Here is a 23112-nt window from a genome sequence, read left to right as displayed (position 1 = left end):
CAGAGTTAGAAAAAAATTGTAAATTATTGTGGTACACAATAAAATGTTTGAATGGTAAAATGATAAATATGTTAGAAAAAATAATACTATTATTTTTATTATGTTTATGAAAACATTTTCATATATTTAAGATCGAGAGATGACTAGCGAGATCATTATCTATCATGATCTACCGTTTCGCTATGTTGAATATGAAAAAGTGAGAGCAAGAGACAAGTATTTAAATCCGGACTGCCAACCGATTTGCAGACAAACAGATGGAGCATATGTTTTCAGAAGATATGAGATTGAAAAGGTTACGGTAAAAGAGATGCTTGCAAGGCATCAAGGTCGTTTGTGTTTCACTACAGATTTATGGTCTGCACGAACCACAATTATGAGTTATATTTGTTTGACGGCTCACTTCATCGATGATGATTGGTATTTAAACTGTTTGATTTTGGCATTCTGTGAACTGAAGTCTCGTCACACTGGCGAAGAAAGTTCCATCAAGATATTGGAGTGTTTGAAAGAATGGAGTCTGGAGAAGAATGTATTTTCTATTACCTTAGATAATGCAACAAATAACGATAGTATGCAAAAGATACTTAAGGGTCAACTTCAAATAATTAGTGGCAGTGGCTTTTTATGTGATGGTGATTTTTTGCATGTGAGATGTTGTTCTCATGTGTTGAATCTTATAGTCAAAGACATCTTGCACAATATTAGAGAGAGTGTTAGATATGTTAAAGCATCCCCTTCAAGAAAAGAAACTTTTGCAGCTTGTGTAGAGAGAGTTGGAATTAAAAGTGGAGCTGGTCTGTCACTTAATATTCCTCATCGTTAGATAATTTTTGGAGTTAGGAGGAAAAAGTGAAGGATTCTTTCTTATTTTCCAAGATATAATGTTCCCATTTTAAAAAATGTGGTTATAGTTACAGTGGAATTACAAAATTTCATCAGAATTTCAAATTTTTTTTGATGTAACTGAGACAAATATAAACAACAGAAATTTTGAACATGATATAAGTGATATGGATGCAACAGCGATAACAGTGGAGAACATATGACTTAAATAAGAGACAATAGTGCAAATATATTATGAAAAAAATCAAAGTAATCAAAAATCTTTATTTTAATGATTTGTACTTTTTTATTATTGAAATCTTAAAAGACAATAGTGCAAATATATGCATACAAATTACAACTACTCTAAAACAATAAATATGTGTATATATATATATATTTGTCTGTGTATAATTGAATTTTTTTATTTAATAGAACAAAAACCAAAGTTGCTACTTGCTAGTTACTATTAGCATACAAAAAAAAACAAATAGGGTATGTTCTTTTGTTGATCGTTGGTTTAGCAACAGTGATTGTGAAAAACGACAATAGACGTAGGAGCTATCAAAACAATACGACAACAAAGGGCATTAACGAAGATGTCGATGGAAAATATGGAGTTCACGCTGAAAAAAGTACAGGTGTGATGCAGGAATGGAGGAGTCGCCACAATAATCAGCAATTCTAAAATTAATACATGTCATAATCTCTAAAACTATCAGCGACTGATTTTTTTATAAATTATGTTGTCAGTTCAGCTATTCCTTCTTTAATTTTTAGTCGCAGTCGCTGGGACATTGATCAACAAAAGAACAGACCTATATGGTTTAGATGTAATGTCATTTCAATTTCAGTTGCTATCCACTTTTTAGTATTATTTTAACAACAAATATAAAATATATACTCAAATGAGCTGATGTGGGAGGAATTGTCAGCATAAGCATATTTTCTCTGTTTGTCAAAAAAAAATAAAAATAAATATTTTTTCATGTTTTAAAAATCCATGCCTAGTTCCGATTACGCTCTGTAAAATCGCTAGGCCTACCATCTCTGTTTCGATTATTGACTAATTCCCGCCTAGCATCAATTATCTGATTATGCATATCTAATTTGATTATAACTGTCTAATCCGATTACTTCCCACTTTATTTTTTGTATACTGATTGTTTTTGGAGCCAAATATAAATTAAATATATATATTTTTGTTATTTAGGCATTTAAATTAAGAGTTTATTTTGTTTTACAATAACTAATCTATAAGTTTTAATACAAATCATAAATTTTTCTTTTAAAAAGATGTTTTTATGTGTTTACCACAATTTTAAAGACAATAATATAGTTTTATATTTTATTTGATATTTATTCTTTTAATTATCTAATCCTTAAACTTGTCCCTGATTAATTTAGAATTAATCTGATTTTTTTTGCTATGTGCTATACTTATCTCACCACCCGACTAACGCATGTCAATTTCTCAAAACATGCATATTTCTATCCACTTTCTCTGATAAAAAGCACAAACAATTGGCAGAACGCTTTTTCATACCCAATCTATGTCTAGATGCCACGTGATAGCTTCATTGGCGTCTGACTCAGCACCATTAAACGATCAACTAACACCGTTTATTAAGATGGTTAAATCGGCTAAATTTAAAAAGTTTAGGTAGAAAATTTGAATTATTTGTCGGTTCAGGTTAATAAATGCATGGAGTTATAGATTGGGTATAAAAAAGCGTTCTGCAAATTTTTTGGGTTGATTTTCGCCGTTTTCACCTTCAATAGTGTATATAAAAAAAAAAAAAAAAAAAAAAAAAAAAAAAAAAAAAAGGAAAATCATAGAGAAAAAAAGAAAAACAAAAAACACACGAGCCACGTGTGAAAGTGAAACATAATATACTAATAAACGCAGTACAAAACAGTGAAACACAACCACTTGTTTCGGTTTGGTCAAGACTGTAAATACAAACAAACTCCGAACCAGTAGTTCTGGTCACAGCTCTTGTTTCCACTCTCTCTCTCTCTCTCTCTCTCTCTCTCTTCTCTCTTCTCTCTTCTCTCTCTTCTCTCTCTTCTCTTTACATCGTTCTACTTCTAGGGTTTGGTTAATTTATTAGATTCAGTTTCTTCTTAATCAAAATAACATATCCTGTAAATTCTCTGTTCATGTGTTTGTAATCTTTAACAACTAAGAAGAAATGGATTCGAATTCGTGGATCAGCTGTCCTTCTGTGTTTTCATCATCGTCTTCTTCACGGCGTTACCAATCTCGTTCAGGTTTGTTGAAGATGGTATATATGTAAAGTTTCATCCTTTTGTTGTGATTTAATGGTGGAAAAAAAATACTTCTTTTTATTTGGGGTTGGGGCAGATTTGTGTTTGGGAGATGTGGAAGGAGAAGACGATTCGAAAGCAGAGTTTATGTGTCCGTTTTGTGCAGATGAGTTTGATATTGTTGGGCTTTGTTGTCATATTGATGTGAATCATCCTCTCGAGGCTAAGAATGGGGTAATGTGAATTCTTTACTTTGACTTCTTTTCAATAAAAGAGTTCCATGGTGATTGATTCTTAGGTTGGTTAGGTTTAATTTCCAGATTTTGAAGCTTTGTTGAAATGGAAAACATTGTTGCTTTTTAACCCATTGTTTTGATTAATCAAGTGAGCATTGTAACCCGTTGTTATACAATCGTTTAATTCAGAAACATTCCCAAGGTCTTGAAGTTTGCTTGAAATGGAACGTGTTTCATTTTTACTCATTATTTAGCTTAATCAAGTAAGTGTTGTATCTCGCAATGCTTCTGAATTACAGGATTATGTAAGTAGTTAATTAGTTTTCCTTGTGTGTCATCTTTGATGTGATAACAGAGTGCTTGAATGGTCATATTAAAACAGAGTTTGCTTGTGATTGTTGTACTAGGTATGTCCTGTCTGCACAAAGAGGGTGGGATTGGACATCGTTGGCCATATTACAACGCAGCATGGGAACATATTTAAGATATCCTTATGAAATTTGGTTAATATCTTTAACGGTTTTGGTAGAGTTTGAAGAGTCATTTTGTGTAATCCTTGACAGTGAGAGACTTTACGTGCAGCGAAGGAGAAGGTTGCGTAAAGGTGGATATAGCTCTGCCTATCTTACGCTTAAAAACGAGCTTCGTGAAGCTAACTTACAGTCTCTTGGAGGGTCTTCTACTTTCACTCCTTCGTCCAATATAGATTCTGATCCTCTGCTCTCATCCTTTATGTTCAACCCCCCTTCGGCTATACCCATCTCTGAAGTAGACTCCGTAGCAGAAGTTTCACCTAGGGACACCCCTAAAAGGTATAGTTTCATGCTGTCCTATTAAAACATGCGCTACTTCGGTTTGTTTTCACATAGATCCTGTTTTTGTCACTACTTGACAGCAACACAAGACAAGTATCACTTTCAAACGAAGATCAAGAGAAAGCGAAAAAGAGTGGGTTTGTGCGGGGATTACTTTGGTCAACCATGCTTGAAGACAAGTTCTAATCCCTCTCCATATCTTATATTGTAATGGTGTAACAAGAAATCATACATTAGTCTCAATGTATGTAGCAAGGCCTTATAGCATAAGGGCATGGAGAGTATATGTTGTAATCAAATGTTCTTGAGGTATCTTTTATGTCAGGGACTCAGAAATATGCCAATGCTAAAACTTTTTCAGTATAAAAACCTGGTACGAGATTGATATATAAGCCAAAGCTGTGTTTCAGTTCAGCAATCAAATTGTATCACAAAAAGTGTTGCTTCTCAACATTACAAAAGCACTCCTCGCAAATTTCACTATATGGGCTCCTCAAATCCTTATTCAGGAAAAAGCAAAAGACTACGTATCAGAAGATAAAGGACGATTAGGCTAACAATTCACAAAGCATCTTCTGAAAATGTAACAGCAAGACTCTTAAATCGCCTGAAAAACACGCAAGCGTCTGGCCACTATTTTGGTGGTTCTTCAGTGTAAGAGAGACTTTATATGTGAAGTAAGAGCAGCAGATAATGGGTCTTCTGATCAGACCAGAGGCAAATCGATGGTCAAGAGAATATCTTTCATTTTCACCTCACTTGTGGGCTGTTAGAGGTGAAGAATCTGTAGTCCGGATGATCAACTTGCAGACGCTTGAGCCATTTTTCTGCAGCTTGTAGCAAAGAAGTGATCTTTTGGAACTCTCGACTTCTGTTTTGGTTCCACACAGATACTTTCAGCTTATAAGATGCAAGTCCAAAAGTAGGCAACGGTAGCTTTGTCGTTCGTTCTGAATCACTGCAACCCATAGCACCTGATCCAATACGTAGACAACAGTGTAAGAGGTCACACTAGGTTGTAACGATCAGAACATAGTAACGATCTCATGTTCACATTATGTCATAGGCTTTACTTACTTTGAGGAGGTGGTGTTGAGAGAGAATGGAACGTTAGAAAGCATGCATCGAGATTTTGTAGTGTTGGACCAACCGGTATTCTGTATATTGGATACCTAAGACACCAAAAATTAAAAAAATCGTCATTTCATATCCGTCCACGCATAAGCAATGATCTCAAGACTCACAAGAGGGTTCACATGAAACATACCATGACACAGAGACCCAACTGGAGGGAAGAAGATCACAGCTGCGGTATGTCATGAGCTCGGGAAATCTTGACGCAAGATCCGAGACCTGGTGTATATGAAAGCGTTAGTAAAAATATTGAAAGTAAACAACGGAAAGAGCTGTCTTTGTTTGAAGAGGACATTTTACTTTATTAGCCAGAGGTTCACGGCCAAACGGAGGTTCATACTCCAAGTACTCAAATAGTAACCGTCCCTGAGTATTGCTGATCTCATTTTCTCCACTAGACAACGAGCCAGCAACAGATTGATCTCTCAGACTAACTCTATTCAGTCCGTTGACACTCAAGCCCACCTCATTCTGCATAGTCTTAGCATGATTAGGTAACTTCTCAACCCTACTACTGCTGCTTCCTTCACTACTTCCTTCGTTATCCTCAACTGGTTTTCTAATATAAAAAAAAAAAAGACAATAATCAAAATCATCAAATAGAAAAAAAGACAGAAGAGCTCTTTCGTGCAATAAACCTTAAACAACTCAAACGACTAACCTAGGCTTCTTCGACGGGTCAACATACAACTGAATACCAGATAAGTAAGGCACATAATACTGGACGGTGGAGTCACTCTCATGCATATCTAGAGGAACACCAGCACCATATGCACTCCATTCTGCAAATGACTCCCAAAGATCCTCCAGAACAAAATATGTATGGCAATCTGATTCACGCGTTTTAAGCTCCCACCTGCTCCTCTAGAAAAAGAAAACAAACACGCAGCAATAATCAATACTCACAACAAATCTTGCACTGAGTTCTAAACTAAATCACTAGATAGTCCCAAAGTCTTCCCAATTCAACTCCAAAGTATGACTACAAAGTCTCACTAATTTACTTAGATCAACAATACAAACGAGATTACAAACACAACACACTAAAATCTCCAGTTCAAGCAGAGCCGCAAATGAAGCAAAAAAGACTCAAGATTTGAAATCATCTTACCATGGGAAATAAACGGGCAGGGACAACAGGCGTAGTATGCTCCAAGAACCGATCCAAGTTAGACCCATCACTCTGAACCCGACTCGACCGACCCGACCCAGAAGAAGAATCAGAAGAACCGGCACAAACATCCGACCCAGAAACAACAACCCGATTCTTGGTACTAGTCTCCGTAACACCAAGACCTTTCCTAGACCTCGGCGGAGGCATAGCAACAACACTCGCAGCCTTCCTCCGCTCCTTATCCATCAAAACCACCTCTTCTTCTTGAGCATCATCACGCCGTTGCTTCTCCCTAATCTGTTGTTGCTGCAATTGAGCCTCTTGCTGCATCCTACGCATCGGAGGTGGGTTATAAAACCGATTCTCACCACGGATCGCTGTACGTGCGATTGAAACACCTCCTGAACCCGACATTGTTACGCTAATCCCCAAAAAAAAAAAAAAAAATCGATCGCTTCGAAACAAATTGAAACAAAAAAAACTGAAAATTTCAACCTCCCCAGAAAAACTAAAGAAGAGAAGACAGTTAAAAGATGCTTCTTTCTTTGTAGTCTGGTTGATATCAAAGTGAAAGAGTTGGGGGAAAAAACTAAGTGAGTTTCTAGGGTTTTAGAACAAGAAGAGATTGGGGAAGATGAAGGAAGGAAATGGGAAATTTTTTTTTTTGTTGTTAATAATAATATTTTTATCTATCACTCAATTAGTTTATTTATTAATTAAGTTTATGGGGTTGCACAGTAAGGAAAAATAAATATTATGGTACGGGTGTGGCGAAAAATAGAAGAAGATGGTTGGGAAAATGAAGAGGTGTGTCTCCAGTGTTTGGTAAGCGAATGGTTTCGTCTCTACCACGAAGCAACTCTTCCTTATTGGACTGGGCTTTCTAATTAGGCCCAATTACAGAAAAAAAAAAAAAAGATTTGAACAAAATTTTCTTTGATTACACACACATGAATGAAGAAATGAACCTGTACAAGATTATATAAAATCTCACAAGCTGCAACAACACCAAACAATGGAGGGTGAATTTTTGAACAGGTTAAATTCTACACACTGTGGTTTATTGGAGGGTGGGGGGAATAAAGAAAAAGAATCTTACCTTTTTTAGCTATCTTTAACAAACAAATATGAATCATGCGGAACCGACTCTTATAAGGACTCAGCTCTACCATAGTCACTATCAAAACTCTTTAGCTCAGGGCATGGTTCAGGGACTACGGATTTTGATGAACCGTCAACATATGAGCATTGCCAAGAGTCAACAGGAGAATCCGAGTTCTTGATCGACAGAGAGATGTTCGATAAGATAATCGATGTGAAAGGAGACTCTTTGGTTCCAAAGAAACCTCCGGCGATGCTGATGTTTTCTCCGACAATGTCATGTAATCTAATGTGACTCACGAGCGGGAAAGCATTTTCGTCGAAACCAGAATCGGGATGAGTGCCGAAGCTACCATTGGCTATAAACGCAGTACCAACATTGACCATATTGATGTTGGATATATCAATCTCTTTTATGTAACCTCCTCTTCCTTTTGTTGTTCTAAAGGCAATCCCGGTTAACGAGTTGTGTATGTGAACATCTTTGACCTCGACATCAGATATGCCACCAGACATTTCACTACCAAAGGAAATGGAGGAACCATAAGCTCCTCCGAGGTGAACGTTTCTTATCTCGACGTTTGCAGTAGCTCTTGCATACGAAATACCGTATTGGTCCCAACCGCTTTTAAGGGAAATTGCATCCTACCCCATTTTGATGGTAGAATCTTGGATACACACATTTACAGAAGAATCTGAAAGAAAAAATAGAAAACAAGGGTGAGATTCTAGTGCTGCAACAATTGTTTTAAGCACCTATTTCTGCATCTGCATAACAACTAACCTGGGACAATGCCGACGGTATAAGGAGATTCAGGAGAAGTATTAGCTGTTACATTATGAATGTATACATTGCTGCAAAAGATCAGTGACCAAAGTCAAGATTTGACCAAATTTTTCAAAACCAAAGGAGCTAACAATAATAAGAGAGGAATTTTCAAACTGATGCTTACTTAGAATAAACCGAATGGATAGTATAAGCAGGAGCATTCAAGAACGTAAGATTTGAGACAAAGACATTTTCGGAAGAGACGAACTCAATGAGGTGAGGGCGACTGTACTCTAAAGAATCAGAATTAAACCGATCCCACCAAACCAGGCCTTGTCCATCTATAGTACCATTATCACCTAAGACCAAAAAATATGGAACATAAGCATTGACAAACAAAATAAAAATGAAAAGATCAAATCATGTATTATTACCTGTTATTATTACATCATGTAGCGTATCACCGTTAATCAAACTCATGTATCTCTTCCCTGGTAGATCAACGCCCTGTCCATACGACGGTAATGGATCCACTACTTGCCAATGCGATGGATCCTATATACAGATTTTTTGTTCGAGGTAAGAACCAAAAGACACAAATGTTCTGATTGGTAACAATGCAGACCATGGTACATAGCTAGAACATTTTGAATCACTCAAGCAGTATTGTAAATGGAGCTAGAGGTCATCCTAAGCCACAATGCCTAGTTCACCATATTTGGGGTTTTCTACACACCAAATCTACTCCATCAGGAAAAGACATGAAAATCTCTAAAGCTAACCAGGAAGTTCTATGGAGTAGTTAAGCCACACACAAACTCTGATCTTTAGAATGATCAAAACTTAAGACAAAGAGAGGCATACACACACACACACGCAATAGAATGATCAAAAAACTTAAGACAAAGAGAGGCGTAGAACACAGAGACATACCTGGGAGGCAAGTATGACGGCGTCTTTGTCGAGAAAGAGAGTGATATGACTAGTGAGATTGAAACTACCAGTGAGCCAGCGTCCGGAAGGAACAAAAAGCTGAGCACCACCTTTATCGGCATAAGACTTAAGAGAGAAGACAGCATTCTGAAAAGCAAGTGTGTTCAACGTTTTACCATCTCCCACAGCACCAAACTCCGTAATTCTCATTATGTGTTCTCTCATCTTCGGTCTCTGATCACATACGCCGCCGTAAATCGGAATCACACAGCTCAATGCCACCAACAAAACTAGTTCCACCTGCAAAAAAAAAAAAAAAAAACATAAAACTCTTACTAAGAGCTCCCAAAATTCAGATCCGATTACGATAAACATAAATTGAGTTCGATTCTAATAAATAGATAACAAAAAGGAATCATTTCTCAAACGGATCCGGAGAAATGAACAAGACCCAGAAAGCGAATGGGATTCGAGTTTCGAAAGCTCCGTCTCAATCAAGGAAATTTCGGACAAGACAGCAAAGGACAAGGAGAGTTAAGAACTAAATCAAAATAATAAGAAGACGTACTTACTGGCATCATCTTTAGTTGTAACGCAAAAACAAAAAAGAAAGCTGTCAGAGACAAAAAGGCAGGGGAAAAAAGGAGAGAACTTTTCGCGCCCAAATGTAAACCCGACAGTGAGAGAAAGAGCGAAGAAGAAGGAGTGAAAGAAAGAAGAAGGAGAAGAGTTATGATGACCACAGAGAGAACAACACAGAACAGAAGAAGTTTTTTTTTTTTTTTTTTATGATGATGATTGAAATGATAGAAAAAAGGAAAGACAAATTATGATATTTTATAGTATAGAATAATTACATTAAAAAGTAATAGATAAAAAAAATGCAAAATTAATCCCAAATGACAGCCTTTATTTATGCGTATTAGCATTTTAAGACTTTATAGATTATTGAATATATTAAGGAAAAAACAACCAAAAGTGGTAAATGAGAAACAATAAGATTATATTTTAATTTAATGCGTTGTAAATTTTATCATTAATTTCCACTAATTTGCAATTACTACCTTTTTTTTTTTTTTTGGCTACAAAGAATGGAGAAGAAGAAGAATGGTAACGTATTATCGCCGACAGATCTTCTCACTCACCGGCCGAGAGAGAGAGAAAACGACCTTTTTTTTTGCTTGTCTTCGTAAAGAAAAAAATAAAAATGGTTGTCTGAAATTGATTTTTTTGTCTTTTATTTAGAGAGTGCATGTGTTTGGTTTTCTTTTTGTAACTTTTTCTAGATAAGAAATTATTTTTTTTAGTGTTTGATTTTTTTTTCTAATGTTTTTGTTTTTATTATGTCTTTTTCATTGTTTTGTCGTCGTCAATATGATGTCAGAGTGTAATGGTCTAGAACTCTAAGATGTTTAGGAATGGAAAAATATTTAAAATTTGAAATCCAATAAAAAGATGTTTACACATTTAAGAATTAAATAGTAATTTTTTATTTTAATTTTATGTATAATAAAAACATTTTCATAGACATTTCTATTTTTGAATATATTAAAAAAATTTGTTGACAAACTATTTCTTATAAAATAGAAGATGGGACGGGTGTAATATATTCAAAATCTCCATAAACTTATCTATTTCAAATATCATGACTAATTATAGCGGGTATAAGATAAAAATATATAATCCAAAAAATAAAATAAAAACATTATAATGTAAAAACAATTGGATAATAAGTTCAAATATAAACTTTTTTTGGTAGCTATATTCAGTTCTAAAAATTTCACTAATTTGAGTATGCGTCAACTTTGGAATGGGTATATGCCTACTTTAAGATGATTATTTCGAAAATTTTTGAGTAGATTTGAATATTTTACAGAGTTTGAGAATATCAGAAATGAAAATATGAGTATTCCGTCATAATCTTTTACCCAATTCGTTAAAATATATCTTACATATTAGAAAAAATAATTTATTCAAATGCCTGTTACCCACGCGGTTTACAAATTCAAGTAAGACGAATGCATACATTATTCATGTGGTTTCATAAAGTGAATTTTCTACGGGCCAAAAAATATTAAATTCATTACCAGACAAACCTATTGAGATGAGTTTCACAAGCTTGACACTTTAGGTCATCCGATCGAATAATTTTAATCTTTTAGCAGTTTTTCTTATGGGTTTAATAATAATTAATCTAATCAATCACTAATTTGGTTCTTATTTGATCAGGATCCACCATCACATTAATCCAAATTTTTTGGTGAAACCGTTATTATTTCAAGTTACAAAATGAATGTAAACAACCGATCTTAGTTTTAGTTATAAATGTTATACCCTCTAATTATATGTTACTTATCGAAAAGTAATACTCTCAACTATGGTGTATGAAACTATTTTTACAATTGTTTTACATATATATTGATTTGTCATATATTACTTTCAAATATATTGAATTTTATTACATTTTACAAACTAAAACAAACTAACATTTTCAAAATAATTTCAAACTATATACAAACATATATTTTTTAGAAAAAAAAATCTGGTACATACATAATATATTTCAAACTTCATAACAAACTTAGTGAAATCAACGTTGTACGTACGTGCCGATCCAAATCTAGTATGTAAATAACTAAATATCATTTACTTAAATTATCTATCGGTTCACTGTGGAAAAAAATATTATTGGTGTTCATCAATAGTATTTGGTCTAATGTAGACGTTGAAAGATTCCGATAAAGAGTCTTTAGATGAAAGAAAATTATTATGTCTAATATTTGGTTTATATGTAATGGTTTTGAAAATATTTAAACTATGATGTGGATGATTATTGTGGATAATATTTGATCAGCTGAAACTGCCAGTTACAATTATTTTTAATCAATTATTATCATATTTAAATATCTTGTTTCTAGTTATTATTTGATTATTATTTTTTTCAATTCTACTTTTGTAATTAACTTAATATCTCATTTTAGTAATTTGTCTCTAAGTATAAAACATCAAAATATTAACAGATATATATAAGATATATTACTTTATGTGCCAAGAATATCAAATTTTGAAGTAATATTATATAGAACAAGAGAAGGTTTAAAAAAAAAAAAACAAGAGAATGAAAATGAGTGAAGTTTGAATGTATGTAGTAAATGTGGGAATATAAAAAAGGGAATTGTGGGGAAGAGAAGGGAAAGTCTTAAAAAAAAGCCATGTGGCTGACACTGAAATAAGCTGAATGACTAATTTTGCCAGTCACTTTTTGTCTTCTTTTTTTTCTCTTCCCTTTTATGTTTTTTTCTGTTTCTATTTTTATTTCATCAAAGTTACTGATATGATGATATACTTGAGTTTTGTTTTATTTACATTTTTTATTACGTTAGATATTTAAATTTTGTTTTTATAACAATGTTTCTACAAAAAAACAAAAACAAAAATATTACATGTGGGCCAGGTATTAATTCGTTGAATAATATATAAACGATAATTCCTTAATTCTGTTACTATTACAGAATCGAAATCTAACCGGATTTGGTTCAAACTCAACTTTGCTGCTAGTTTATTGGTGATGATTTACGTTGACATTGATAACAATCGTTTTATCATCGGCATTGATGAGAAACGTGCTAGGCGTCAATGTTGACACCATGGATTATGCTGAGCCGCTGAGGTAGTCATTGACGAAATGTGTAAAACGTTGGTGTCGACAGACTCGACACGAGAGAATGTGTAAACGTTGCAAAGATTGAACACTATTAGTAATTAGTCTAATCCTTCTTAACCGGACAAGAAGGCGATGTTCATATATGAGTTTGTGACTTGCGCTGAAAGAAACATGCTAAATCTGTTCTTACTCTGACGAGGAATTTACACGCTCAAACTCAAAAGTTAAAAGAGGGAGACAGACGTCCACTGAAACTACTTACTGAAAAGAGGACATGAACAAGTTGATTACCAGTCACTACAACTTGCCACTGCATTCTTCAAGATACTCCGACCGCGCGCTTTGTTTAGTCATAATACGAGTCAGAATGATAGTTGAGATAATCTGGCATGTCGTCGACGCACTAGCAATATCATCGCCAGATTGCACCAAGTAATTCGTGACTTTAAGCTTCAACCGCCTTATCATCAACGTCCTCAGATTTGGACAAGACTTGCCTACAACTTTCAAATCCCATCCTGAGATAAACGAGTCTGAAGAAATCTCGAGTTCTTAAAGCAATGGGAGCTTCACAACAGCTTCGAGAATCCCATAGCTGGTTACTTCTTCACCACAGTCAATAACTCCAAGGCGTCTAAGATTACTTGATTTGCATATAAGATAAGAGTTATAACTGCTTATAATAAGAACAAGGCAACAACCTTCTTTCCTACTACCTTTATCAACAACACTTAGGAACAAACTCAACCACAATTTGGGGGCATTTCATATAACTCAAACCCTAGACAACACAGCATTTGTGGCTTACTAAAATTAAAAGATCTCAAGCCTAAATTTTTGTGAGTTTTAGGGATTTGAAGAAAGAAAGAACCTATCGGCGATGTAGGTGAGGAGAGAATCGCTCCCGAGGTTCTTAATGTTGATCTCCAGCAAGCCTCCACGGCTAAGATCAACGGCGTGAAGGCACATGTCCTCGAGGTCGAACCTCCAGGCTTCGAAGTTTTTGGGACTCGCGTCCGTATCGATTTTGTTCCACATCGATGGGTCTTTTACATACGCGTCGCCATGAGCAGCACACCATCTGAGCGACGTGGAGTATCTCAATCATGCTTAGACGGAGAAGAATTAAAGACGTCAACTCCGGCGGAAGCTCCACCCAGTTGCTATGATTTTCTCTTCTCTTCATCGCCGCAGAGGCAAAAGACGAAGTTGCATCCTAGTTTACTTTCAGCAGTCAAGTTGCATCCTAGTTTACTTTTTATCCGTTCTTTCTCACATCTTTTCTCCAAATTAGTATATCTTTCTCTCAACTTTCAAATTGATAAATACTCTTTGTATAAGCACACTTAGTGACTCGACTCTTCTTCCTTTACTTGTTGTCTAACTTTCAGCTGTGATGGGCTCGAGCATCATGAGCGGCCCACACGCGTACGTCGGCCTAATCCTCCCTATGTGGATTGAGTCGGCTTTGGATATTGGTGTTCTGGTTTTGGCTTTATCTTTTGTTTTGGTTTTATCTTAGGGTAGGATAATTACGTTGGGTTTTGGTGTTTATCTTCTGGTGTTCTCCTCATCTCTTTGGGACTCAATAGTCTCTTCTATAAAAGCAATAAAAATAACCATAGAAGGTAGTCATAACTACCTATTAAAAACCTTGGTGTCTTGTGTTCTTTACTACTCTGATTGGGACCTTATCAAGCTATCGCGATGAATGCGAAGCTTCAGTACTCTGTTGTGGAAGTGCAGTCATTCTCAGAAGATGAATCTGCTGTGACAGGCAACAAAAAGAAAATGTCTGGGAAGGTTCTAATGAATAAACAAAAGCTTTTCGTGATTGTAGCGACTGACTTGTGCCAGCATTAGAAACAAAATGGGGTGTGAAGCTTATCATAAGTAAAACGTTCCTTGGTTCAGATCTCGAAAACTGCAGGTTATATTCTAAGTTAGAGAGTAGATAGGAATTTCGGTTTTGTATGTGATACTGTAAACTGAATCCCTTAGTTAATTTATGGTGTGTCCTCATGCTTGTAGGTACACATCCAATTGATAACAGAGATTGTCCAGTCGTTATAGGGGGGTGATTAAATAACTACGGAATCAGGAACAGGGTTGGTCCACACTGCCCCTGGTCATGGTCATGAGGATTATGCAACCGGCCTGAAGTATGGGCTGCCTCTTTTCTCTCCAGTAGATGATGAAGGAAAGTTCACTGAAGAAGCTGGACAGTTTAGAGGGCTCTCTGTCCTTGGAGAAGGGAATAGTGCTGTTGTCAGTTACCTGGATGAAAATATGTCTCTGGTCATGGAAGAATCTTATGGTGAGTTTGATTCAGATGCTTTCTGAGGAACCATTTGAGGAAACATTTGCTTCAGAGTCTCATGATTTAATTTCCTCTTTGCCATGCAGCTCATAAATACCCATACGATTGGCGAACACCTACAATATTTTAGAGCGACTGAGCAGTGGTTTGCATCGGTTGAGGGGTTTAGCACGGCCACTATAGATGCAATCAACATTGTAAAATGGATACCACATCAGGTACCTAGTTGAACACATACAGAGTTTATGAGTTGATATTTTTCTTGAGTATGCGGCTTAAAAGTATCATGTATGGATGTTAATTGTGAAAGGAGACGCACATGAGCCACATGATCTGATACACCTTACTCTGGGATTTTCTCAATTTTGAGATGATATCATACTGCTTGACGCAGCATCTTCCTTATATTGTTTGGAATTTAATTCTGGCAATTTGTCATTCAGGCAGTAAACAGAATATCTACCATGACCTCCACTCGATCTGAATTGTGCATCTCGAGACAAAGGACATGGGGTGTCCCTATTTCGGCCTTTTATCATGTTAAGACGAAAGAAGAGACAATTAACCATGTTAAATGTAAGGGCCTATAAGAGAGTATGGTCTCTTTATTGGTTATTATTTACTGGTTGTGTTTTCTGTAACCTTATTTGAATACTTTGTTTGGCAGCTATAACGGTAGTGACACGTGGTGGTATATGTCAATGGAAGACCTACTTCCTGAGAGTTATGGTGATAAAGCAGCTGATTATGAAAAGGGGACTGATACAATGGATGTCTAGTTTGACTCAAGTACTATGATAAAAGAAATATAATTAAAATCAGATAGTCGCACAAAGCACTCAACAGCTATTTTACATCACTTTCTTTTTCATCTGTATGTCAGGATCTTCTTGGGCTGGTGTATTGGGGAAACGTGAGGGTCTTACTTTCCCTGCAGATGTGTATCTAGAATGAACAGATCAGCATCGTGGGTGGTTCAAGAGTTCTTTGTTAACAAGCATTGCAACACAAAGTGATAATTGCACACCATGATGATTGCCTTCTAAATTGGGATTATTCTGCATGTTTTAGCTTTCTTGGTGTAAAGTGGCTTTTCATTTTATTTTCTTTCACATTTTGCATGATTGTATAGGAAAAGCCCATTATTCAGCTCTTATATAACACATGGATTTGTATTGGATGAGAAGGGTATGAAAATGAGCAAGTCTCTAGGTAACGTAGAGGACCCACATTTGGTCATTGAAGGAGGGAAAATTTCAAAAGGTTCGTCGTTGGTACAGAAACCAATACTATCCCTTGTTTAAAAACATCTTCAGTACCTAACAAATCTGTTTTTTGACAAGGATTTGTCATTTTATGACAGGACGCACCTGCTTATGGAGCTGATGTTATGCGTCTTTGGGTTTCTAGTGTAGATTAGATTACACAGGGGATGTACTGATAGGTCTCCAGATTCTTCGTCAAATGTCTGATAAATACAGGAAGTTGAGGGGAACATTACTATATCTCTTGGGCAATCTTCATGATTGGAGAGTAGGTTTCGAACTCTAAGCTTTACACAGAATAGTGTTGTTCTTTACACAGATTTTTCGTCAAAGTGGTGGTGCTCGCACGTAATGAGAAAATGATTGGTTCCACTTTAGAAGCAAAGGTGTATATGCATACTACAGATGCAGGCATGGCTACAAAATTACTAGCTTGAGATGAGTGAAGCAAAGAATGAGGCTGACACTCTGCTAGACACAGTCATGTTTCTTGTTGTAAATGCTCATTAATTGATTGTAGAGAAATTCTTCTAAATACCACAAAAAAATTCTTCTAAATACCACTAAAAAGGTTTTTTTTTCCAAAAATACCACATTTAAGTTTTTTTTTTTCCAAAAATAGCACAAAAGTTTTTTTTTTTTCTAAAATTAACACAAACACAAAAATTGATTTTTAAAGATGTAATTGTTTTTTTTTAGGTTTGGGTTGACACATTTAGTTTTAGGGTATAGTTTTTAGGGGTAAAGTTTAGTATTTAGAATTTAAGGATTAGTTTTTAGTATTAAAACTTTAATTCAATTATGTGGTATTTTTGGAAAAAATTACATATTAGTGGTATTTTTGGAAAAAAACTAAATTGTGGTATTTTTGGAATATAAACCAATTTTAGTGGTATTTATGACAATTGCCCTTGATTGTATAGAATTAACTTTTTGGTTAGGTACCAATGCAAATTCAATAGTATCAAATAAGATATACAAGTTGATTTGTAATTCCTATTTTGATCAGAGAAGATTAATGAAAATAATTGATTTTGAAATAAACCACAAATACAACAAAAAAAAACATAGAAACAAAAACACAAACATTATACAGTATTACATAATAAACCTAAACTGAAGCTCAAAGTTTGAGTTGGATCAATTTAGCTGATATATGGAAAACATTGATCGAGGTTCAAACCAATCTCCTGATGAGTATACCAATTATCAAGGGAGCTTTCAAAATTAGTATCGAAATCAATGAGTTGATCAATATCCAGCTCTTGATCGAAATCCAAGTTTACTTCTTCAATAAAAGAGTTGTTGTTGTTGTCCGTAACGCAGAAGCTTTCACAAAGCGGGAGGATCTGATCTTGTTCTTCAGTGATGCCGTCTAAGATAAAACCGCTCCTCTCGTTGTTCTTCAGGTCCTCGTGATCATCATTAACGAAAGCTTGATTGTTATTATTATTAACGAAAGAGGCTTCATCCGCACGCAATTCCGTGAGATTACCCAACAACGTCCACATGGAATCAATTGCATCACTAATATTCGCGGATTCTCCGATCTGATAAGCCTCTCGTTGTTCCACCAAAACCCTAACCCTAGATCCTTACGAGTCAAACAGATACCAACGTCCTCCCTCATCGCTTTGTCATCCTCAGGATTAGGAACATGAACAGGACGTTGTCCCGAGAGAAAAGCAGAGACAAAACCATCGACGGAGGAGTGGCCGAAGGAGTAGAAGGAGACGTTGGATTCAGAAGAAGAAGGAGTCGCTAAGACGGCGACTTGTGCACCGGAGAGAAGGCAAAGCTGAGAAGCTTTACTGAAGAGTCCGTTACGATGTTTGACACATATAGGTCCTAACGAGCTCTTCTTCATGATCTTCTTAATCTCAATCTTCGTCTTCATTCCACCTTTCTTCACCATTCTTTTTGTTTGTTTCTTACGATCAAAGAGAGATTAGAGGGTTTTTTTGTTTCTTACAAGCAGTGAGAGAGAGAGTTTTCTTTTGTTGTGATTTGCCAAGAAGATGCTTAATATGATGATTTCCTAATTTTGTAGTAAAAGGAAAAGGAAATAACCTTAACCTAAACCCTCACATCAAACCCGATAACGGACATAATTAATTTACTAAACCGAATTAAACCATTGCTTCGTCGGTTCAAATAAAATTGAATGGGCTTAAAGGCCCACACATTTGTTGGGCTCGATATGAACCCTAAAATCGCGTAACGCGAAGGCGAGGGGGGATGGATCATGGGCGGATTACGAACAATGATGTCGACATCGGACGTTAAGCTATTGAAGAGGGTGTGGCGTAACGAGAAAGCGGCGCCTGAGATTCTTAATTGTGGTAAGATCTCTAAATCCTTAATTTTTTTGTTTGTGTTGGTTTTTGAAAAAAATCTATATTTGCAATGGATTTATTGCTGAGATTTGCTTTTGATCATTTCCTCTTAGGAAGAGGTTAGTGATATTTGAAATGGAATGTTTGCTTGACAGTTAGTTAATACACTTGTCTTTTGCTTGATAGTATCAACGTTTGTGCTAAGCGTTATATGTAGTACAAATGTGTTCTCAGCGATATTTGTAACAAAATTGTTGCTACTATAGACTTTGCTTATATGTCATTCTCCAATGGTTTTCATTTGACTGTTGCAAATAGAGAAGTTTATGTTCCACAACCTCAAGCTCCTGAGCAAGAGAAGGTGTTTGCTTATTCTTACTTTATTCTTACAAATTTACGTTAATAGCTCGACATTGTCAGTCATATATATTTAAATTATTACATCGACAGGTGTGCTGATGATTTAGCAAAGCATTTCGAAGAGACTGTACTGCTTAAGTTGCCTGAGAACTATTAGTCGGTTCTCAAGCGATCACTTATAAGTGAAGTGGGCGATATGGGTACCTTACCTTCCTTAACCAGTTAACCTTATCAATTTTAACCATATTCTGAGTTGGTTTGTCATTATATAGTTGAACCATATTCTGAGTTGGTTTGTCATTATATAGTTGAACCATATTTTCTTTCACACAATAGCTAGAGTTCTCTGTCTGTTACTGAACACTACTATAATCTGTGAACTTACAGTGTCGCAGCCGCATTTGGACACCTTTGTTGTTTGTCGAAACAACAACTTTGTCTCCCTCAGTCGTCTCTGTGAAGAGTGAGAGAATTCTCTTTTTTCCCCCATACACATTTATACACACAACCTTACTGTAATCTATGTGTGGGTTTTTGCCTTTACTTACTTTGTGATATGTGATCATTGTTAGGTAGATTAGAGTATGGTTAGGACATTTTAATTAAATAGTTTTGGTGGTTTAGTTTATGAAGTTGGTTTTCATATTTTCCTATTTATTTTAAAGTGATATCTTTTATGCATTAGGGTTATGATTAAATTGTATGAAAACCTATATAAGGTTCTATTATGATTAATAAGAAAGGAAGCCCCAAGAATTAACCTTAATCTCAAGAGAGAATTAGGGTAAAGAGGGAGCTAAGCTTTCAATCATTTCTTAATTCTTAAGCAAATAGTTGGTTCATAACACTTTGGCAGAGGAGAGAGCCCCGAGACTGTGGAGATGGAGGGCGGTGATCTCTACTTCATAAGTTACAAGATTGTAAAGGAGCAATCGAGTCTGGCCAAATTGACTGATCTGAACTCAAAACATAGCATAAGTTTTGGGTGGTGCTACCTTCTGTTGTAGTTTTGTTCAATGTTTATGATTTTGAGTTGTATAGTGAAATTTTATATTGTATGAGTTTCCTTATGTCCTGATAGAAACTTGTCATTCTGTGGCTCGTGCATAGTTATCGTCATGGATCTTCTTAGAATCTTTAATAAGTGTCCCAATACAATCTTCTTAAATCAAGGAACCATATTTTGCGTTATCCATCTTCTTAGAATCTTTAATAAGTGTCACAACCATTCTGCGACCTTACAAATATCCGATTCTAGACCAACTTTTCCTTCACTAAAATAATAAAAATGAGAACAAAAGGAAAAGTGATGGTGATTCTAAACAAGTAAAGTGTGACTCTGCCTAATTAACAATACTACACCGACGATCTATGATGCCACCATCTCAAGAGTTTGATGATTATGATGAGGAAGAATAAATGGATTGTGAGCCAAGTAACAAACGGCAACGTCCCCAGCCAAAAAAGCCAAGACACCACGGTCCACTTGATAGGTTTGTCACTTCTACACCTCCCGATATATTGAATGCTAGAAAGGAAAGGAAAGGAATTTTTGGAGCTTGTGTTAAGGAGTTAAGGGAGAAAACTGTTAGAGGTATTGCAAGGTTTTGCAAACTTTAGATAGTTATGGGGAGATGCTTGAATTAGTTGGACAATATGGTCCAGGATTAAAGCCACCAACCATGCATGAGTTAAGAGTTCCTTTACTTAAGAAAGAAGTAGAAGACACTAATAAACAACTAGTAGAGCACAAGAAAGGGTGGGCAACTAAAGGTTGTTCAATTATGTCTGATGGATGGCGTGATTCAGTTGTTCAGAAGGATTTAGTTAACTTTCTTGTTAATTCTCCAAAAGGATCTGTTTTCCTAAAGTCTTTGGATGTATCAGAAGTTGTGAAATATGCCACATTGTTATTTCAATTGCTTGATAAGATAGTTGAGGAAGTAGGAGAAGAAAATGTTGTCCTAGTGGTCATGGACAATGAATCAAACTATGTGAAAGCTGGTAATAGATATAATACATCTTTTAAGATTTGTAATATTTTTTTAATTTTTTTATTTGTTTAATCTAATTTTTTATTGGTGTATATAAACTTCAGGAAAATTACTTGAAGCTAAAAGACCAAATCTTTATTGGACTCCATGTGCAGAACATTGCATTGATCTAATGCTTGAAGATCTTGGGAAAATGGCAAATGTGAAGAGCGCTATACAAAAGTGTATATTCATGAATGGCTATATTTATAGTCATATTCCTCTTGTGAACATGATGAGGAATTTCACAAATCAAAGGAATTTGCACAGACCGACGATTACAAGATTTGCAACAACTTTCATCACGCTAGCACAGTTTCATAAGCAAAAAGACAAGTTGAGAAAGATGGTTCATTCTGAAGAATGGAATAATTCCAAGTGGTCAAAAGAAGCAGGAGGAAATAAAGTAAGAACATATATTTTGCAAGATAGTTTTTGGAAGAATGTTTTATATGGGCTGAAGTTGGCAGGTCCTCTAGTACAAGTTCTTCGAATGGTTGATGGAGAGATAAAGCCTCCTATGGGATACATGTATGCAGCCACGGATCAGGCAAAGGAGACAATTATGAAGTCTTTCAACTGGAGAGAAGAACACTACAAAACTGCATTCGAAATTATTGACAAAAGATGGGAGTGTCAACTTCATCGTCCTCTTCATGCAGCTGGCTACTTTCTCAATCCAGAAATCCAATATGGAAAATATGATGATGCAAACTGTGAAGAAGTGTTGAAAGGTTTGTATGATTGTATTGACAGGTTGGTTCCAGAAATTAAGACTCAAGACAAGATAATGTCTGAGATAGATGAATTTAAAAATGCAACTGGTCTATTTGGTTATCATATGGCTATAAGGCATAAAGCTACAAAATCACCAGGTAATTACTCTCTAGCTTGACATCTTTATGTTTATAACCTAAGTTTATATAAAACTAACAATTTCTTTATTTTTATAGCGGAATGGTGGTCTTCTTATGGATCTTCAACTCCACACCTCCAAAAATTTGCCATAAAAGTTCTTAGCCTCACTTGTAGTGCTACTGGTTGTGAAAGGAATTGGGGTGTTTCTCAACTAGTAAGTAACCTTAAGTTGATTGTTTTAGTAGTTACATTATTCACAAAAAAATATCATACAACTTATAATATATATTTTTTGTAACAGATTCATACCAAAAGAAGGAACAGATTGTCCCAAAATCGATTGAATGACATGGTATTTGTGAAATACAATCGTGCTTTGCAACGTCGATACAAGAGGAAAGACATTGTTGATCCTATTCTCTTAGAAGAAATTGATGACAACAATGAGTGGCTTACTGGGAGAATGGATGGGAGCTCTGATAATGAAGGTGATGATATGGTGTTTGCAAATGATGATTTGACATGGAACGTCGTTGGGGAGAGCACATGAGCTAATGATCCTTATTATGCAACTTGATCAGCAGCTGCCTCAAGTAGATTTGAAAAAGAAAAAGGTATCGCTAGTACTTCTAGTGGTTCAAGAGCATTTCGTAAACCACCTTCTAGTGGTATGACTTTGGTTGATGAAGATGATGATGATGTGGAAGAGGATTTTGGTGGAGGAGAGCTCTTTCAAGATACTCTTTTGGATCGTGATGACTATGAGTTTGAGAATACTCAATTTGATTAGAGCCTTAGTGGTTTACTGGGTTTAAGAACTATCTCTTTTTTTTTTTTTAACTTTCTTAGTTTCTTTTGAGATGGATTGGATTGTTTTATGCTAGTTTATTCTAAATTACTAAAGTTTTAATAAGTTTCAGCAGAAAACCTCTTATTTTCTTTCTTTTAAACACCAAGCGCCTCATATCCATGTTGCGATGTGCCGCATGTGCCATGGCGTATGGCACACTAAGAGGAGGTTTGTGCCACGGTGCGCTATGCGCGATTTAAAACCAAGCAATGTATACACTTTCTAAAA

General features: G+C 35.5%; 4 protein-coding genes and 5 pseudogenes across 6 annotated transcripts; 4 read left to right on the top strand and 5 right to left on the bottom strand.

Moving 5' to 3' along the window:
• The first annotated feature begins 2745 nt into the window (after nt 1-2745).
• Nucleotides 2746-4516, top strand: LOC104760905 (protein DEHYDRATION-INDUCED 19 homolog 7). Its single transcript, XM_010483899.3, has 5 exons — nt 2746-3099; nt 3194-3330; nt 3740-3817; nt 3909-4144; nt 4228-4516. The coding sequence occupies exons 1-5, from the start codon at nt 3021-3023 to the stop codon at nt 4331-4333; spliced, it is 636 nt and encodes a 211-aa protein (XP_010482201.2). The 5' UTR covers nt 2746-3020; the 3' UTR covers nt 4334-4516.
• Nucleotides 4501-7212, bottom strand: LOC104760906 (uncharacterized). The gene is made up of 6 exons (XM_010483900.3): nt 6393-7212; nt 5943-6145; nt 5582-5840; nt 5415-5500; nt 5225-5319; nt 4501-5121 (listed from the first exon to the last, which is right to left on the bottom strand). Exons 1-6 carry the CDS (start codon nt 6807-6809, stop codon nt 4898-4900), a joined length of 1284 nt encoding a protein of 427 aa, XP_010482202.1. The 5' UTR covers nt 6810-7212; the 3' UTR covers nt 4501-4897.
• Nucleotides 7213-7314: 102 nt separating this feature from the next.
• LOC147922834 (putative polygalacturonase pseudogene) lies at nt 7315-8012 on the bottom strand (annotated as a pseudogene). Its single transcript, XR_015588745.1, has one exon. The product of XR_015588745.1 is annotated as a putative polygalacturonase pseudogene (transcript).
• LOC104760904 (putative polygalacturonase) lies at nt 7315-10218 on the bottom strand. 2 transcript variants are annotated; one of them, XM_087499081.1, is made up of 6 exons: nt 9771-10218; nt 9199-9498; nt 8700-8820; nt 8450-8624; nt 8281-8351; nt 7315-8191 (listed from the first exon to the last, which is right to left on the bottom strand). In XM_087499081.1, exons 1-6 carry the CDS (start codon nt 9777-9779, stop codon nt 8142-8144), a joined length of 726 nt encoding a protein of 241 aa, XP_087355207.1. In that variant the 5' UTR covers nt 9780-10218; the 3' UTR covers nt 7315-8141. The 2 variants fall into 2 exon arrangements, with proteins under 2 accessions (XP_087355207.1, XP_087355208.1); XM_087499082.1 differs by having other exon boundaries at nt 9767-10006.
• Nucleotides 10219-13159: 2941 nt separating this feature from the next.
• LOC147922833 (putative F-box/LRR-repeat protein 9 pseudogene) lies at nt 13160-14048 on the bottom strand (annotated as a pseudogene).
• Nucleotides 14049-14258: 210 nt separating this feature from the next.
• LOC104763279 (isoleucine--tRNA ligase, chloroplastic/mitochondrial-like) lies at nt 14259-16873 on the top strand (annotated as a pseudogene).
• Nucleotides 16874-17592: 719 nt separating this feature from the next.
• On the bottom strand, nt 17593-18362 carry LOC104763278 (agamous-like MADS-box protein AGL97; annotated as a pseudogene).
• Nucleotides 18363-18713: 351 nt separating this feature from the next.
• Nucleotides 18714-19735, top strand: LOC147922832 (DNA replication complex GINS protein SLD5-like). Its single transcript, XM_087497802.1, has 6 exons — nt 18714-18789; nt 18897-18902; nt 19050-19144; nt 19190-19270; nt 19531-19606; nt 19716-19735. Exons 1-6 carry the CDS (start codon nt 18714-18716, stop codon nt 19733-19735), a joined length of 354 nt encoding a protein of 117 aa, XP_087353928.1.
• Nucleotides 19736-20562: 827 nt separating this feature from the next.
• On the top strand, nt 20563-22824 carry LOC104763276 (uncharacterized; annotated as a pseudogene).
• Nucleotides 22825-23112: the final 288 nt, after the last annotated feature.

Source organism: Camelina sativa, chromosome 18 (genome assembly GCF_030686135.1).
Source record: "Camelina sativa cultivar CO46 ecotype springtype chromosome 18, ASM3068613v1".
Classification (NCBI taxonomy): domain Eukaryota; kingdom Viridiplantae; phylum Streptophyta; class Magnoliopsida; order Brassicales; family Brassicaceae; genus Camelina; species Camelina sativa.
The sequence above is the reverse complement of the archived record's forward strand: the minus strand, read 5'-3'. Positions and strand labels throughout refer to the sequence as shown.

Bases quoted from the DNA above. Each gene is read 5' to 3' on its own strand.
- LOC104760904 (XM_087499081.1), bottom strand. The intron at 8,352-8,449 runs GTAAGCATCAGT...GATCTTTTGCAG, and splicing joins ATCCATTCGGTTTATTCTAA to CAATGTATACATTCATAATG. The intron at 8,192-8,280 runs GTTAGTTGTTAT...TTTTTCTTTCAG, and splicing joins TACCGTCGGCATTGTCCCAG to ATTCTTCTGTAAATGTGTGT.
- LOC147922832 (XM_087497802.1), top strand. From the start codon at position 18,714: ATGTCGACATCGGACGTTAAGCTATTGAAGAGGGTGTGGCGTAACGAG. The intron at 19,145-19,189 runs GTGTTTGCTTAT...TTACGTTAATAG, and splicing joins AAGCTCCTGAGCAAGAGAAG to CTCGACATTGTCAGTCATAT. The intron at 19,607-19,715 runs GTGAGAGAATTC...GATCATTGTTAG, and splicing joins CTCAGTCGTCTCTGTGAAGA to GTAGATTAGAGTATGGTTAG.
- LOC104760905 (XM_010483899.3), top strand. From the start codon at position 3,021: ATGGATTCGAATTCGTGGATCAGCTGTCCTTCTGTGTTTTCATCATCG. The intron at 3,100-3,193 runs GTTTGTTGAAGA...GGGTTGGGGCAG, and splicing joins GCGTTACCAATCTCGTTCAG to ATTTGTGTTTGGGAGATGTG. The intron at 3,818-3,908 runs ATATCCTTATGA...GAGAGACTTTAC, and splicing joins AGCATGGGAACATATTTAAG to GTGCAGCGAAGGAGAAGGTT.
- LOC104760906 (XM_010483900.3), bottom strand. From the start codon at position 6,809: ATGTCGGGTTCAGGAGGTGTTTCAATCGCACGTACAGCGATCCGTGGT. The intron at 6,146-6,392 runs GTAAGATGATTT...TTCTTTTTCTAG, and splicing joins CTGCCCGTTTATTTCCCATG to AGGAGCAGGTGGGAGCTTAA. The intron at 5,320-5,414 runs GTATGTTTCATG...TTGGTGTCTTAG, and splicing joins AGTTGGGTCTCTGTGTCATG to GTATCCAATATACAGAATAC.